Source organism: Xiphophorus hellerii, chromosome 7, assembly GCF_003331165.1.
Source record: "Xiphophorus hellerii strain 12219 chromosome 7, Xiphophorus_hellerii-4.1, whole genome shotgun sequence".
Taxonomy (NCBI): domain Eukaryota; kingdom Metazoa; phylum Chordata; class Actinopteri; order Cyprinodontiformes; family Poeciliidae; genus Xiphophorus; species Xiphophorus hellerii.
This window is the reverse complement of record NC_045678.1, coordinates 6,066,019-6,079,582: the sequence shown is the minus strand read 5'-3', so window position 1 is coordinate 6,079,582 and position 13,564 is coordinate 6,066,019. Positions and strand designations below refer to the sequence as shown.

At 37.7% G+C, this 13,564-nt stretch overlaps 2 protein-coding genes across 2 annotated transcripts; both read left to right on the top strand.

The window, feature by feature from the left end:
* The first annotated feature begins 1,880 nt into the window (after positions 1-1,880).
* On the top strand, positions 1,881-3,295 carry LOC116722535 (olfactory receptor 10K1-like). Its single transcript, XM_032566688.1, has one exon. The coding sequence runs from the start codon at positions 2,010-2,012 to the stop codon at positions 2,922-2,924; it is 915 nt and encodes a 304-aa protein (XP_032422579.1). The 5' UTR covers positions 1,881-2,009; the 3' UTR covers positions 2,925-3,295.
* A 9,048-nt stretch (positions 3,296-12,343) lies between these two features.
* LOC116722573 (olfactory receptor 52K1-like) lies at positions 12,344-13,559 on the top strand. The gene has a single exon (XM_032566731.1). The coding sequence runs from the start codon at positions 12,352-12,354 to the stop codon at positions 13,279-13,281; it is 930 nt and encodes a 309-aa protein (XP_032422622.1). The 5' UTR covers positions 12,344-12,351; the 3' UTR covers positions 13,282-13,559.
* Positions 13,560-13,564: the final 5 nt, after the last annotated feature.

Sequence of the window (13,564 nt, the reverse complement as noted above, 5' to 3'; positions counted from 1 at the left end):
TGAGGAAAAGATACTTTCATTGTTTCACATTTTACATTGTGTGGAAATACAAAATGAGTGACGTGATTTCTCTCCTATGCAGGTAGAGAAATAACGTTCAGCCTCTTGTGCTTTTGCTGTTTTGTCTTTTATCTTAAATACATTTTTAAAACTTTTCAAATATTTTAATTAAGGCCCATCCTTGTTCAGATTTTATCTCAGAATATTTTACAAAATGTACCGTTCAATATTTGTTTCCAAAACAAAACTACTACTAGAAGATGTGTTCTTCTCATTTTGACAAAAATATTTGCTGCACATATTAACGGCTTTGTTGAAAGCGTGCTGCCTAATTTTATTGTAAAAGAGCTTTTTGTTCTTCTTAACAATAAAAGTCTCACAAAATCTGTCATGTTCCCTGAACTTTGTCACATTTTGAATGGACTCAGACCAACACAAGGCCTGCGTCGGTCATCAGGAGCGTTTTCAGACTGAAATCTATCAGAAGTGGGGGGAAAGTCTTTCTCTTTATTTTTGAGGTATAATAACATATTTTATAGAAAGTAATGATGTATGTAAGATATGACTGTATTGCAATTAAAATATTGACACCTTGGTTAAAGCTGCAGTAAGTAACCCTCATAAAAAATGCTTTTTGCAATTTGTGTTTTCAAGATTTTCTTCCATCCAGCTGAAACAATCTTCTCTATTAAAACAATAAACAATCCACTCAACTGCATATAGGCACACTCACTGCAGAAAGCTCCACCATGTTGACATTATTTTTTTTAATTTTCTGCTGAACAGCTAATCAATCCAGTAAAATATTGGGAGAAACTACTTGTAATCTTGGTTTAACTGTTTGGACGTCACTGATTGCACTCACTATATTTGAAAGAATGATCAAAGAAGAAATGTACAGGGAGCATCCACCGTAAAATTGCCCAAATTGGAAAATAAGTTGGGTTTTTTTTTACAAAAATTACATTACATTTCAGTCATCTGATATTTTATATTGAGTTGTAGTGTATTTTTGTTGTGAAGAAGTTTAATTTAACATGATACTATGTGCTGTGAGAGCTACACCATCTAGACTAGCTCCTTCAGACTAGCCAGCAGCAATTAGCAAACACCTGACAGAACTGAGCATCTGCTGAGCTCATTATAGGAGCTACTTCTCAGTGCTACACTGGTAAAATGTTTTTAAAGGGATAATAGAGGAGACACAAGCTCAATCTCAAGGCATTAAATTACATAGTTAAATTTCTTTTAAGACATTTTTCATATATATTTAACATTTTTCTGATAATTGAAGGTAACATAGCTACTTGATTGTGCTATAAAATGGCACTTTGTGTCTGGAAAACAAGTAATGCTGCCCCTTAAAGAAGAAATGAATAAAAGCTGTTTAAGTCTTTTGATGCTTTCTTCACGTCTGATCAGAAAGCAGCAGGTCAAACAAGCCAGATTCTGCAGCATCCACCAACATATAACCACTGCACTTGTTTTTATTGTTTATTGTTTGGTAAAACTGATTTAATTTTCCCTCATATTTACGGTTTAAGTGGAAACCAAAATGGATTTAAGTTGGGTAGAGATATGTAGTAAGCATGTGTTAGTGTGGTTGCATATGAGACTCAGCATGAAGGAATATTAACCCTTTAGGTATAAACAGCACAACAGCAACTGCTACTTTGTGAAATATCATTTTTTACTGCGTGAAACAATTTCACAGACCTGAATCATTGTTCCTCAGTAATACGTTTTCACACTTCTACACACCTGGAGTTGTTGGCGTGCCAACAGCTCCACTTGGAATAGACTGAAATCCATAGTGGTTAAAGGAGCGACTTTAAATAGGTGATCTTACTCTGTTTCTTTTCAGAGCGTACAGGGGAACGGTGACCTGCACACGAACGAGACACCAGAAGAATTGTTTTGTTTCTCATGAGCAACACTTTTAGACATTAAACTTGTCTCATTTTCTTATTTCTGTCAGTTTTATAATCATCTTGCTTGCTGATTGTAACATGAATGTAACATACATTAATCTCAGTGGCCATGTGGAGTTGGAAAAATATCGCTATGTTTATTTCTCCATCATGGTCATAGCTTATATTTTGATCCTGTCCAGTAACTTTACAGTCGTTTGTCTGGTTGTGATTCACAAGAGCCTCCATGAGCCCATGTATATCTTTATTGCTGCTTTGTTGATCAACTCCATTCTTTTCAGTTCTTCTATCTACCCGAAGCTTTTGATTGACTTCTTATCAGAGAAGCAGATTGTGTCTTACGAGGCTTGTCTCATTCAGGCATTTACATTTTACACTCTAAGCTGTTCAGAATACTTGCTGCTAGCAGCCATGGCCTTTGACAGATTTGTGTCAATATGTAGACCTCTGCAATATCATATGATCATGAGAAAAAGAACAGTGAGTTTTTTCCTTGTTCTAGCTTGGTTCGTACCTGCTTGTCACACCGTTGTGCCCTTCATTGGAAATGCCAATTCCAAGCTCTGCAGCTTCACTTTGAGAGGCATTTTCTGCAACAATTCAGTGCATCATCTTTTCTGTGTGGCTTCAAGAGCTTTGCTGACGTACGGCCTAGTTGCTCTGTTCAACATTGCTGTTTTTCCCATGGTTTTCATATTGTTCACTTACACAGTTATACTTATAGTGGCCTATAGAAGCTGTGGGGATGTGAGGAAAAAAGCAGCACAGACGTGTTTACCTCACCTGATGGTGTTAATCAACTACTCCTGTTTGTTTGCTTATGACGTGATTATTGTGAGACTGGAATCTGACATTTCAAAGGCTGTGCGGTTTGTGATGACGATGTGTATAATAATGTGCAGTCCTCTTTTTAATCCAGTCATTTACGGACTGAAAATGAAAAAAATCTATAAACACCTGAGAAGGTTGTTCTCCCAAACGAGGGGAAAGTGACTGTTTGTTTTAAGGTTTTGTCATTTTTTGCCTTCTCTTTTTTAAGCCCTATATATTACATTGTTATACGTCAATATTACCTATCTTTGGTGTGATTCTCAGATTTGTTTAATGAGCACAGCAATGCTATTCATATTAGTCACTGTGTCTCAAATATTTATAATAATGGAAAAAAAACTGTTTGCCTTAATATGAAACTTTTTTTATCTGAATTGGTTGATCAATAAAGCTAAAGAAAGTTTGTTTATTTTATAAAATGTTTTGGCCTTTCATTGTAAATACATTTTTAATTGTTGTACATATCTAAATTATTAATGCATGCCTTTGGTGGTGTTGTATATAGGAATGTCTTTGGGCTAAAATAAATGAAAAGATAAATTCTCAAAATCTCTTCTTTGTGTAGCTTATTTTAAATATAACTTCTTAAAATACGCCATGAAAAATATTACGTGGAATTGTTGACGTTTACATTTTGCGTGCTCCAGGGGGCGCCACTGCTTCGGGTGATTCAGCAGATTTGAGTTTTTCCTGACGACGTCAGAACTTCCGCTCGATATGACTTGCGGTGATCTCGGCTTTGTTTTTTTGAAATAGCCAAAACACATTAATTATGACTGAACCGTTCAGGCCCTTCTTATAAAAAATGTTATTTGCTGTATTTTCCATTTTTTCCTCCATTTCCAGCGGTCTTTTCTCCTTCTTTGTTACCTGAGGTAAGAGGCCACACCAACATTAGCCGTTAGCTTGACTGGCTGCTCTATAGAGCTTTGGAACTGACGTCACTGTGTGTCACGTTTACGTCTCGCGCAGTCGCTCGGCGCCATCTTTTGAGGCCAAAGACCAAAACAAACTTTATTCCGGCGTTTTCATTGTGTTACCGACCGCATCGAGGTTGTTTTCAAGTTAGATATTGGATTTTCGCGCTCCGCGGAGTAGGTGGCGTTTAGCTCAAGGTTGATCCGATTTATGAACGCTAATTCCGGCCAGCTGTTCTCTACCGCTACCGTTCTCTACATAAAGCGCTCGGAGGTTCACGTTGAGACCGTAATTTCCGAACCAAACACTCCTGTAAATAAATGCCTTGTGACCAACCGATACAAAAATGTGATAATTCATGCTATTACACGAGACACACTATCCTCTATTAAAATTTTAAGTCATATTCAACATTTTAAATAATTTTAATATTAAATTAGGGTGACCAGACGTCCTCTTTTTCCCGGACATGTCCTACTTTTCAGACCTAAAAAGATGTCCGGGGGGAATTTAAAAATCGTCCGGGATTTTGGTCAACTGCCTGAAAACACATTACCTAGTTTACAGTGCATTTTAGGGCACTGCGCACGGCGCTGCGTGTCACGTAATCCCTGAGCCGCGTCAGTGCGGGGGCCGCCCCCCCCCCCCCGCTCTAAGGTGTTCTGGTTTCACCAGCACCCCCCCCCCCCCCACCCCCACCCCCCCAGCTGCAGGTTGTCCGGGTTTTCCCAAAGTAAAATATGGTCACCCTAATTAAATGTTTTCTTCAATAGCTTCCAAACCGTGTGCCCAATTAACTCAAAATCAGTGTGAAATTGTTCTTTTAGACTGTATAGATGAAGCACACTCATCTTTATTACATTTGGACCCCTTTTAAAAAATTTTATTTTATGTTTTTTAAAAAATTTGTAAAAAAATTTCATAAAATGTATTATCTCAGATGATCATCACATTTGTTACCTGTAATGTTCAATTACATAAAATCCTAGGACAGGATCAATTTCATTATATATTCACTTCTTACCTGAAATATGTTAAATACATCAAATATTTACTTAAAGTGTGATCTATTCATACTTGTCACCTTTATTGTTTACTCTGAAATGTTTAATTACACATTAAATGTTTAAAGATGGGCTCTTTCATCTGGTTTGATTGTTTACATTAAATGTTTACTGCAAAATGTCTGATTATATAATTGTTTACTTTAATCACATAAAATGTTTATTTAAAAATATAATCTTTTATTACATGTATGTTTATTACCTGAAATATTTTAAATATTAACTTTTTACTTAAAATGTGATTCATTTTGCTGTATTTTCCATTTTTTCCTCCATTTCCAGCGGTCTTTTCTCCTTCTTTGTTACCTGAGGTAAGAGGCCACACCAACTTGCAACTTCAAGTTGCAAGTTTACATGCAACTTGAAGAGCTTGAATCAAACGTTTCATGAATGTTTATCACATTAAATGATTAAATTATAGAAAACAGACACTTCCAACTGAACACATATTTCAACACAAATGGTTCATGTTCCTCTTCAGAGTGAGCAGCCTTGCTGAGCTCCTCTCCTGGGGTTTCCTCCTCAGCCTCTCTAACTTGCTCCTCTTCTACAGCCTCCGCTGCTGTGTTTTCATTATTTACCTCTCAGTCTCTGTAACTTGTTGATCCAACATGGTTTTGCTGTATCGCCTCTTTAATTTAAGTGCATGTCGGTCCGATGTTGTGGCGTTTACCTCACAGTGACCAAGATTCAGTCTGGATTGCGCTAATCCATTTCATACGTTGGTTTGCCTTTAAGAGGACATATTAGAACACACGTCAGTATTAATGCTGTAAATTTGATAACACTAGTAAAATAGTTTACTTCACAATAATGGAATAACCTCGATGTCCACTGACAAAACTCGGACTATGCTACATAAAAAATAGAAGCCCGACCTAAACAAGGTTGACCCACTTAAATGTCACGTAAGTGACATTTAACATCAACGTAACTGAACATGAGTAAACCCGGACAAAATCATAGCAAAACATTATGACACAACACCAACAAAGCGAATTTAGACACTCGCCAGAATGGACATGTCTGGAGCAAACTTGTAGATAACTTGGAATGTTGGAGAAGGTAATATCAGGACGTCTCACCGCTGATACCCGGGACATTCGTCTCCTTTTCATTAGCTCCGATAACTTAGCCTCCTCGCGTTGTTTACACAGTAAAACAGTGAAACGAAAGTCCGTTTTCCATCTTTTTACCGTTTCGGTTGTGTCATTAGATATTACATCTAATAACGCAGCAAGTTCGAACTATTGCTAAATAATTTTAAGTAACTTAGATTCAAAAATTCAAAATATCTGTGAGACAGTCGTTTTGTCGGTCATGTATATGGCCTCACAAGATGGCGCTCATTTCCCTACGCCTAGAGCAGTGACGTCACGTTCCAAAGTTCTATTCCAGCCACATAATTGGTTCATATATTTAACGAAGGATAAGTGGAGGAATGTAGGAGTGTAAGAGTACAAACATTTCAACAGAAAGAGAACAACATTAAAACAACAAAGCTTGTGAATAAACAAGAGGTCTCACTTTAACCTAAACTGCTGGCCCGGGTCTGGTCCAGGTTTGCTTAAAATGTCTTTATTCAGTGACGTTTTCTGAAGTGGGGAGACTAGTAGCTTTAACATATTACTCAGGTAAAGGTAAAAGGCTTTGTGCAGCAGAATTTCTCCTAAAAGTATTTTTGGTTTCAGGCAAAATTAAGAAGGTAGGCATCTAATCATTCGTAACCATGAAGAAAGTACACCATCACATAGCTTAGCATGTATGAAAAAATAGGTTAGCATCTAGACTTTTGTACCCTTTCGGGTACGGTGTAATGGGAAATGCTGTTTATGACCTAATTGCATAAATCATTTGACGTGTTCTCAAGTAGATTTGATCAAATCAACAAACATTTCAGAAAGGAGAATGTATGGACCGGTTTGTAAGCTATTCCAACTGTTGTAAATATCGCCGTCTATCAGCCTCGACTAGGGGTGCTAGCTTGACTTGTACAAGTGGAAGCCATGGCTATTCTGGCAAAAATAACAATCGCATTTGCTCTGTTCAATATTCCTGTCCCTCACTTCTGATGCCTGTCATGGCGCCTAAACATGATTAGGTGACGTAGTAGCACTAAGTCATTAATTGTGTGGACATTAATGTCGTCAGCCGCCTGATATCTGGAGAAAGAGAGGATTAAAGAAGTCTGTTTTCTCCAGCACATTGTGAATGATCTCACATGGTTTGGCTTTTTCACTTATAATTTTCACGAATGCAGCTTTTCTGTTCAGGAAAGCATGGAACAATTCTCAGTATTAAAGTCCGGTACAAGCTGTTATTCTTTAATATTTCTGTGAAGGATGTATTCCCATCTCTACCTGCTGTCAAAAATGAATTATTTCTATATTAATAACTTAAGTTGTGAAAACCTGAAACCAGGTGTACCTCAGAGTTAGAAAGTTACCAGAAAGTTGTTTGGAAAGTGACGAAAGTTGTTGCATTGCATTGCGAGTGTGTGTCAAAGTTGAAAAGAAAGAGAAAGTTCCACTTAGCGTGATGCAATATGTTTAGAGAACCTCGGCATGGCCCTTTGAGGAAGACCCGTGACTGGGAATGAGCTAAGCGGTCTCTCTTGACCTGTCAGAGTTCATTAATGACTGTGATTGGTGTCCTTTGTTTGGCCTCCCAGGTGTTTTAACTGCACTGAGGTAAACAGGACCGGCCTCAGAGGACTGACCTGACTAGAACCAAGCCAGACCAGTTAATTATCACCCAGTGGCTGCAATGAGCTGGACCACTGGGATTTATGATTCTGTCCTCTGAAATCACAAAGTGTTGTTAAACTAGTCCAGTTACGGAAAACTTTCTTTCACCCTCATGTTGATGTATTTATGCATAATGTCAAAATGAATAAATACATAAAAACATATTGTTGATATGGTATTGACTCCTGGCTTTTAAAGCCCAATATTGCCTTATTATTGATGATTGTGGATTTCAAAAACTAACATTTGTCTTACAAAAGCCAGTTAAGAGACTATGATGTGAAATGTGAACAAACTTTGACGCTTGGAAACTATCAGTATGCAAAATTGTGCATTTTGCAACTTTCACTGACTAAAGACCTTGTTTTAGGGAAAAACTAATCCACGTATATTACAATGGATAAAAAAAACAAATGTAGACAAAGTTTTAAGGTCAAAAAGTTAAAGTTTTTGTTTTTACAACAAAATCAAAGACGCTTCTGATCTGGATGTTTAAAAAACAGAAAATACAAAATATAGGAAGGCCTTACCTGAACAATAAAAGAAAACAAACTAAGACAAAGACTTTGGAATCATTTTGGGAAACTGATTGTTTTTATTGACAGGTGTAAATCGATGCAAAGCAGGTGTGACAATCAAAAACTATAACTAGTTGAATAGACATAGCAAAAACAAAATATGAAATAAAACTGATAGACAAGGTGCTTTAATGTATTATGCACTCAGCACAATTTATGGTTGCTTTATAAGTTTACCCTCCTGAAATAACAGTATTCACCATAGATAGATAGATAGATAGATAGATAGATAGATAGATAGATAGATAGATAGATAGATAGATAGATAGATAGATAGATAGATAGATAGATAGATAGATAGATAGATAGATAGATAGATAGATAGATAGATAGATAGATAGATAGAGAAGGTTTCACTGTTTATAATTCAAACTGTTTATATTCTTAACATACTTTGTTGAGATGTCTACCTTCTTTACAGATGTAATGTTATATTCAATTAATGTATATTGCTGCACTCACTGTAATATTTTTAGTATTTTGTACGCAAACCAGACTCTATTTCAGTCTTCACGGTCAACAAAGCTTTGTCTTACACTGCATTGACTGCAACCATTACTAGAGGGCAGCATAACTCTTCTGCCACTCCTAGATGCAAACAACAGTTCATTTGGAAAAGACTCAGTTGGTAGAGCTGTTGCCTTGCAGCAAGAAGGTCCTGGGTTCGATTCCCGGCCCGGGGTCTTTCTGCACAGAGTTTGCATGTTCTCCCTGTGCATGCGTGGGTTCTCTCCGGGTACTCCGGCTTCCTCTCACAGTCCAAAAACATGACTGTCAGGTTAATTGGTCTCTCTAAATTCTCCCTAGGTGTGAGTGTGTGTGTGCATGGTTGTGTGTCCTGTCTGTCTCTGTGTTGCCCTGCAACAGACTGGCAACCTGTCTGGGGTGTACCCCGCCTCTCACCCGAAACGTTAGCTAGAGATAGACACCAGCACCTCCTGACCCCACTAGGGACAAGGGTGTTAGGAAATGGATGGATGGACTTCCATTCACCCCCTCAATGTAGAGAAAATATGTTGTATTTTGTATTCTCTGAAGAAAACTAGCCTATATCTGTTTCCTTATGGTACTTATGATTTCTGGCAAATCAACACTGGGTCGATACTGCCGCCTTGGCTTTGCCTCCAGGTTAAGCCACCAGTCAAACCACAGGTATTTCTACTGTGGGGCTAATGACACTCTGTATGTGGGATATTAATAGTTGATTCTATTTCAGGTTTGTATGGTCATGATACAAGCCCTGAGCTCAGTCAAACGCCGGTAATGTGGTCTGATACACGTACAAATAATCAGTTTGTTCGTGGTGACCTTCACTAACCAGTTTTACTGACTCTTATAGCCGCCAGAATGAAATAGTTCATAGTTAATATAGGCGGTGCATTGCGTGAGTAGGCCCCCGTTAATGCCATGGGAGACCCGAGGATTTCTCAGGCATACATGAATGAGTCAAAGCAACATTGCAGGGATGTGATTGATGAGAGAATGGCATTATGACATGATACACCCTTTAACATTGATTCCTTTTAAAGTGCTCTTTAAAGCCACTATGTGCTCTGCATGCCTATTATCAATGTAAGAAATGGTAGATTGAAATTGGCCCACAAATCTTATTTCTCTGAATTGATTGAACAACAGAGCACTTAGTTTGTAGGTGTGAAATGTATAGTATAAACTGCGACTTACTCGTTCCTATTTATGTAACGTGACTGAGCAGCTGAAGTGACTGCCCCATGAAAAGGCAAAGAAGAGGTAGTCTGTGTTTAGAAGTTCCCTGTAAAAAGGCCTACATGGATCTAAGAAAACTCATTTGCTGTCATTAACTGTACAACCCAACCAATAAAGAAAAAACATGGCACGATGTTATAGTTTGAGATAGAAAACAATGACTAGATGGGGTGTATCCTGTCTTTGAGTTGGAAGAATTGGCTGTTTTCTACAGGATGTTTAAACTACTGATTAGTTTTGATATTTTCAACCCATTGGTATCAAAAAGTTCTGTGCTTTCAAACTGTTGGGTTATTTTGTCTGGTAATGGCATTAATATCAGATACCAGAAAGGTGAAATCCTTCATGTTCCATGTTCAAACTCAACTTAGGCAGTTTGTTTCCAAAGAACCAAAAGCCCTTGAAGCAAGTTTGTGACACTAATTGTTACATTTTGGCATCCTGGAGACTTTGAATTGTCACTGTCATTAATGTCCTCTGTGGGCACTTTGGTAAACAGCAGAGCATCCCTCAGGAACTGGATATCTACAGCCAGTCTATAACCGCTAATGAGGACCCAGTTGGTCACAGTGAGAAGGACTCTTGGGATGTTGTTGCATACATCTACGTGATCAGAAAGAAGCTTTGAACTGACCTGATATGATGGGTCATATAGGTCATTACAGATTCCCTAGATAGCACCCAAACACTTCTCCTTAATTACGTCTCTAATCACAAACAAAAGTAATTGTAGAGTTGGTCAACATCAATGTCTCATGAGATTCGGACAGAGTCAATAACTCTGGCAAAACTGGAGCCAAGCCACTAAACTTTAACGACAATAAAAGTTGGTGTTTTATTTTTCTAAAACTAAATTAATTCACAAGTCACATGAACAGGGCAGTTTGTTTCCCATGGATGACAGCCTAGAATTGTTTATTTTATATTTCAAAAGCAGTGGACTGTGACAGCAAGCTTAAACATAAATACATTTTTAAAATAATCATAGATCTGACTTTGAGGACATGCTACATGTCATTGTCTCACCATTTTCCAAGTCACTTACAGTATCTCTCAACTTTATTCAGAATTTTATGAACCCTAAATATCCAATCTTTTTAGGTAGTTCTCAAACCTACAGACATCATTCTGCTTGTAGAAAACCCTACGAGGTTTTATACGTTTTATTCAGCCATTGTGAACTTTATTGCTCTTCAACACATACTCAGGCATTGTCAATATTAGCACTGGAGGTTTGCAAACATACCTATTTTCTGCTCCATTGCGCCGCTTGTCCACATACAAATAGTTCTTGGTGACAAAGACATTTGTAAAGGACAAATGTTTTTCAAAGTACACTTTTTGTGGTGTATTCTTATATTTTAGTTTATGAAAAGCAATGATTCTACTTCAAGGTTTTCCTGGATGAGTACAGCCACATTAAGGAAGGAGGTCTTATTAGTCTCTTGCATCCGGATCTCTGAAAAGCTAATTCTTCTTCCTTCTCCGGCCTTCACCTGCTGCCACACTCAAGCTTATTGTGGCAACTGTTTACATATCAGTAGGCTTGGCTCACTAAGTTTGTGTGTCAACTTGTACAACAACCCACACACAGACAGATTTCTCTCCCAAACATTCAGATGTCAGATGAGGAAAAACCTCTTGAGGTCAAACATGGCCGACAAGGAAGAAGCAAAAGGCGATATAGTTTGTAGAATATTTATAATGGAGAAAAAAAAAAAACAAAAAGACATCTCCACCGGACTTTCTGGTGCGCCATACCGCAGTGTCTGTGCTTTGTGGTTCCTTAGAAGTTTGGTGACTCTACAAACTTATTTGGTTTCCTCCTGGGAGTTCTGTGTTACGCCTAAAAGACAAAATTGGCTGTGGAAAAGCAAACTAAACATTACTTTAGTATTAAGATGGGCAATGTTAGACATTTAGTTTATGCTTAAAACTGACATGCAGTTTAAGATAGAAGTACGATGGCATATTAGGGCCATTGTAGTTAGAAAAAACAAGGAAGCGTAAATTTTCACTAAAAAATACCCACATTTTTAGAATAATCTCAGAAATTACCTTGTTTTTCCCAAGTTTTCTGGTGGAAATTTACTCCTTTTTGTTATATAATGGCCCCAATATGTTGTCGCACAGAAACACTGGAAATAGTGAAATGGTATCTTCTCCTTTTTTGAACTACTGATTTATTTTTGTCCCCCTTTCAATTGCAGACATGACTTTGGGATGAATAATGTAATTAGACTTCTGCAGCTAAATTAAAAAGCAGATCTGTGTTGTCCATATTTGTTCAGTGCTTGAATTGTAATTAATTGTCACATTCTCACCTGTGCAAAGATGTGAGTGATACACATTCACTGCTTTCAGTTACCCTGTGCAGTAACTAGCCAGATTGGGAAACAGATTTATTTTCAATACAATAAAAACCATTCACAGCTAAAAGTAAGAAAATGTTGGCCTTGCTGAGATCACACAGAGAATCCCCAGAGCTTGCTTTTCTGTCAAGCAGAATATTAATACCAGGTGCAGAGGAAACAGGGCCAGGTTATTCTTCTCCGTCATGGAGGAGGCTTTTACCTTGTCAGGGTTTAATGACACACTCGGGTACAGAGCTGTTGTCTTTTCTCTTGCATCGCTGTGTTACTTTGCTATCCTCTTCTTTAATGTTGCTATTATCATTGTGATTGTCTCAGATGAATGCTTACATGAGCCAATGTACATTCTGTTATGTGTTCACTGCATTAATGGTCTTTACGGCACGGCTGGGTTTTACCCAAAATTCCTGGCTGACCTTCTGTCGTCCTCTCAGGTCATCTCTTATCATGGATGTCTGGTTCAGGCTTTTGTCTTATACTCATTTGTCTGCAGTGATACGTCCATTCTCACTGCCTTGGCTTATGACAGATACGTGGCGATCTGTCTGCCTCTGCAGTACCACTCAATCATGACAAACAGAAGGGTTTACTCATTGGTGTGCTTGTCATGGTTAACTCCTTTCTGCATTTTTTCCATCAACATTTTCCTGACAGCCAGATTGAGGTTCTGCGGAACAAACATACAGAGGCTCTTCTGTCTAAACTGGGTGATTGTTAAACTTGCTTGCCCTGGCTCAAACACTGTCATAAATAATGTTTACGCATTAGCCACTTTGTCAATCTATGTAGTGCATTGGCTCTTTGTGTTCTGGACTTACATGTATATTGTTAAAACATGCGTGCAATCCAAAGAGGACAGGGCAAAGTTTATCCAGACATGCGTCCCACATCTAATCTCTCTCATCATGTTATTCGTCATTGTGGTTTCTGACTTGATGCACATGCGATTTACATCATCCGATCTCCCTCTGAGCTTCCAGAACTTTTCCTCCCTTGCTGTTGTCCTTATTCCCCCACTTACGAATCCTCTGCTTTACGGGTTTAAACTTGCGATGATTCGAAAGAGGATTTTTGTTTTGCCATTCCTGAGAAAAAAACTTCCTGTGTCGTCTTAGGTCTTCCCAAAAGCTGTTAAAATATGTGACAATATTCAGCGTTAACTGAAGTGGTTTTGTTGTCTGTTGTCGTATGCCCTAATTTTTTTATATATATAGAAATAATTACATAAAAACATAGAAATATATTTTTCAAAATATGTCAAAACAACCTAAGAGTGGTTGTATATGAAGAAATTAGTAATAATGTCTTCTTTTGAAATAAATGTAGACATTGGGGTATTGTTCTTTTTTTTCTTTGTACTAAGTTGCTAAAATAAATGTAGCTAAATGTATTGTTAAA

Bases quoted from the DNA above. Each gene is read 5' to 3' on its own strand.
- LOC116722535 (XM_032566688.1), top strand. From the start codon at position 2,010: ATGAATGTAACATACATTAATCTCAGTGGCCATGTGGAGTTGGAAAAA.
- LOC116722573 (XM_032566731.1), top strand. From the start codon at position 12,352: ATGGAGGAGGCTTTTACCTTGTCAGGGTTTAATGACACACTCGGGTAC.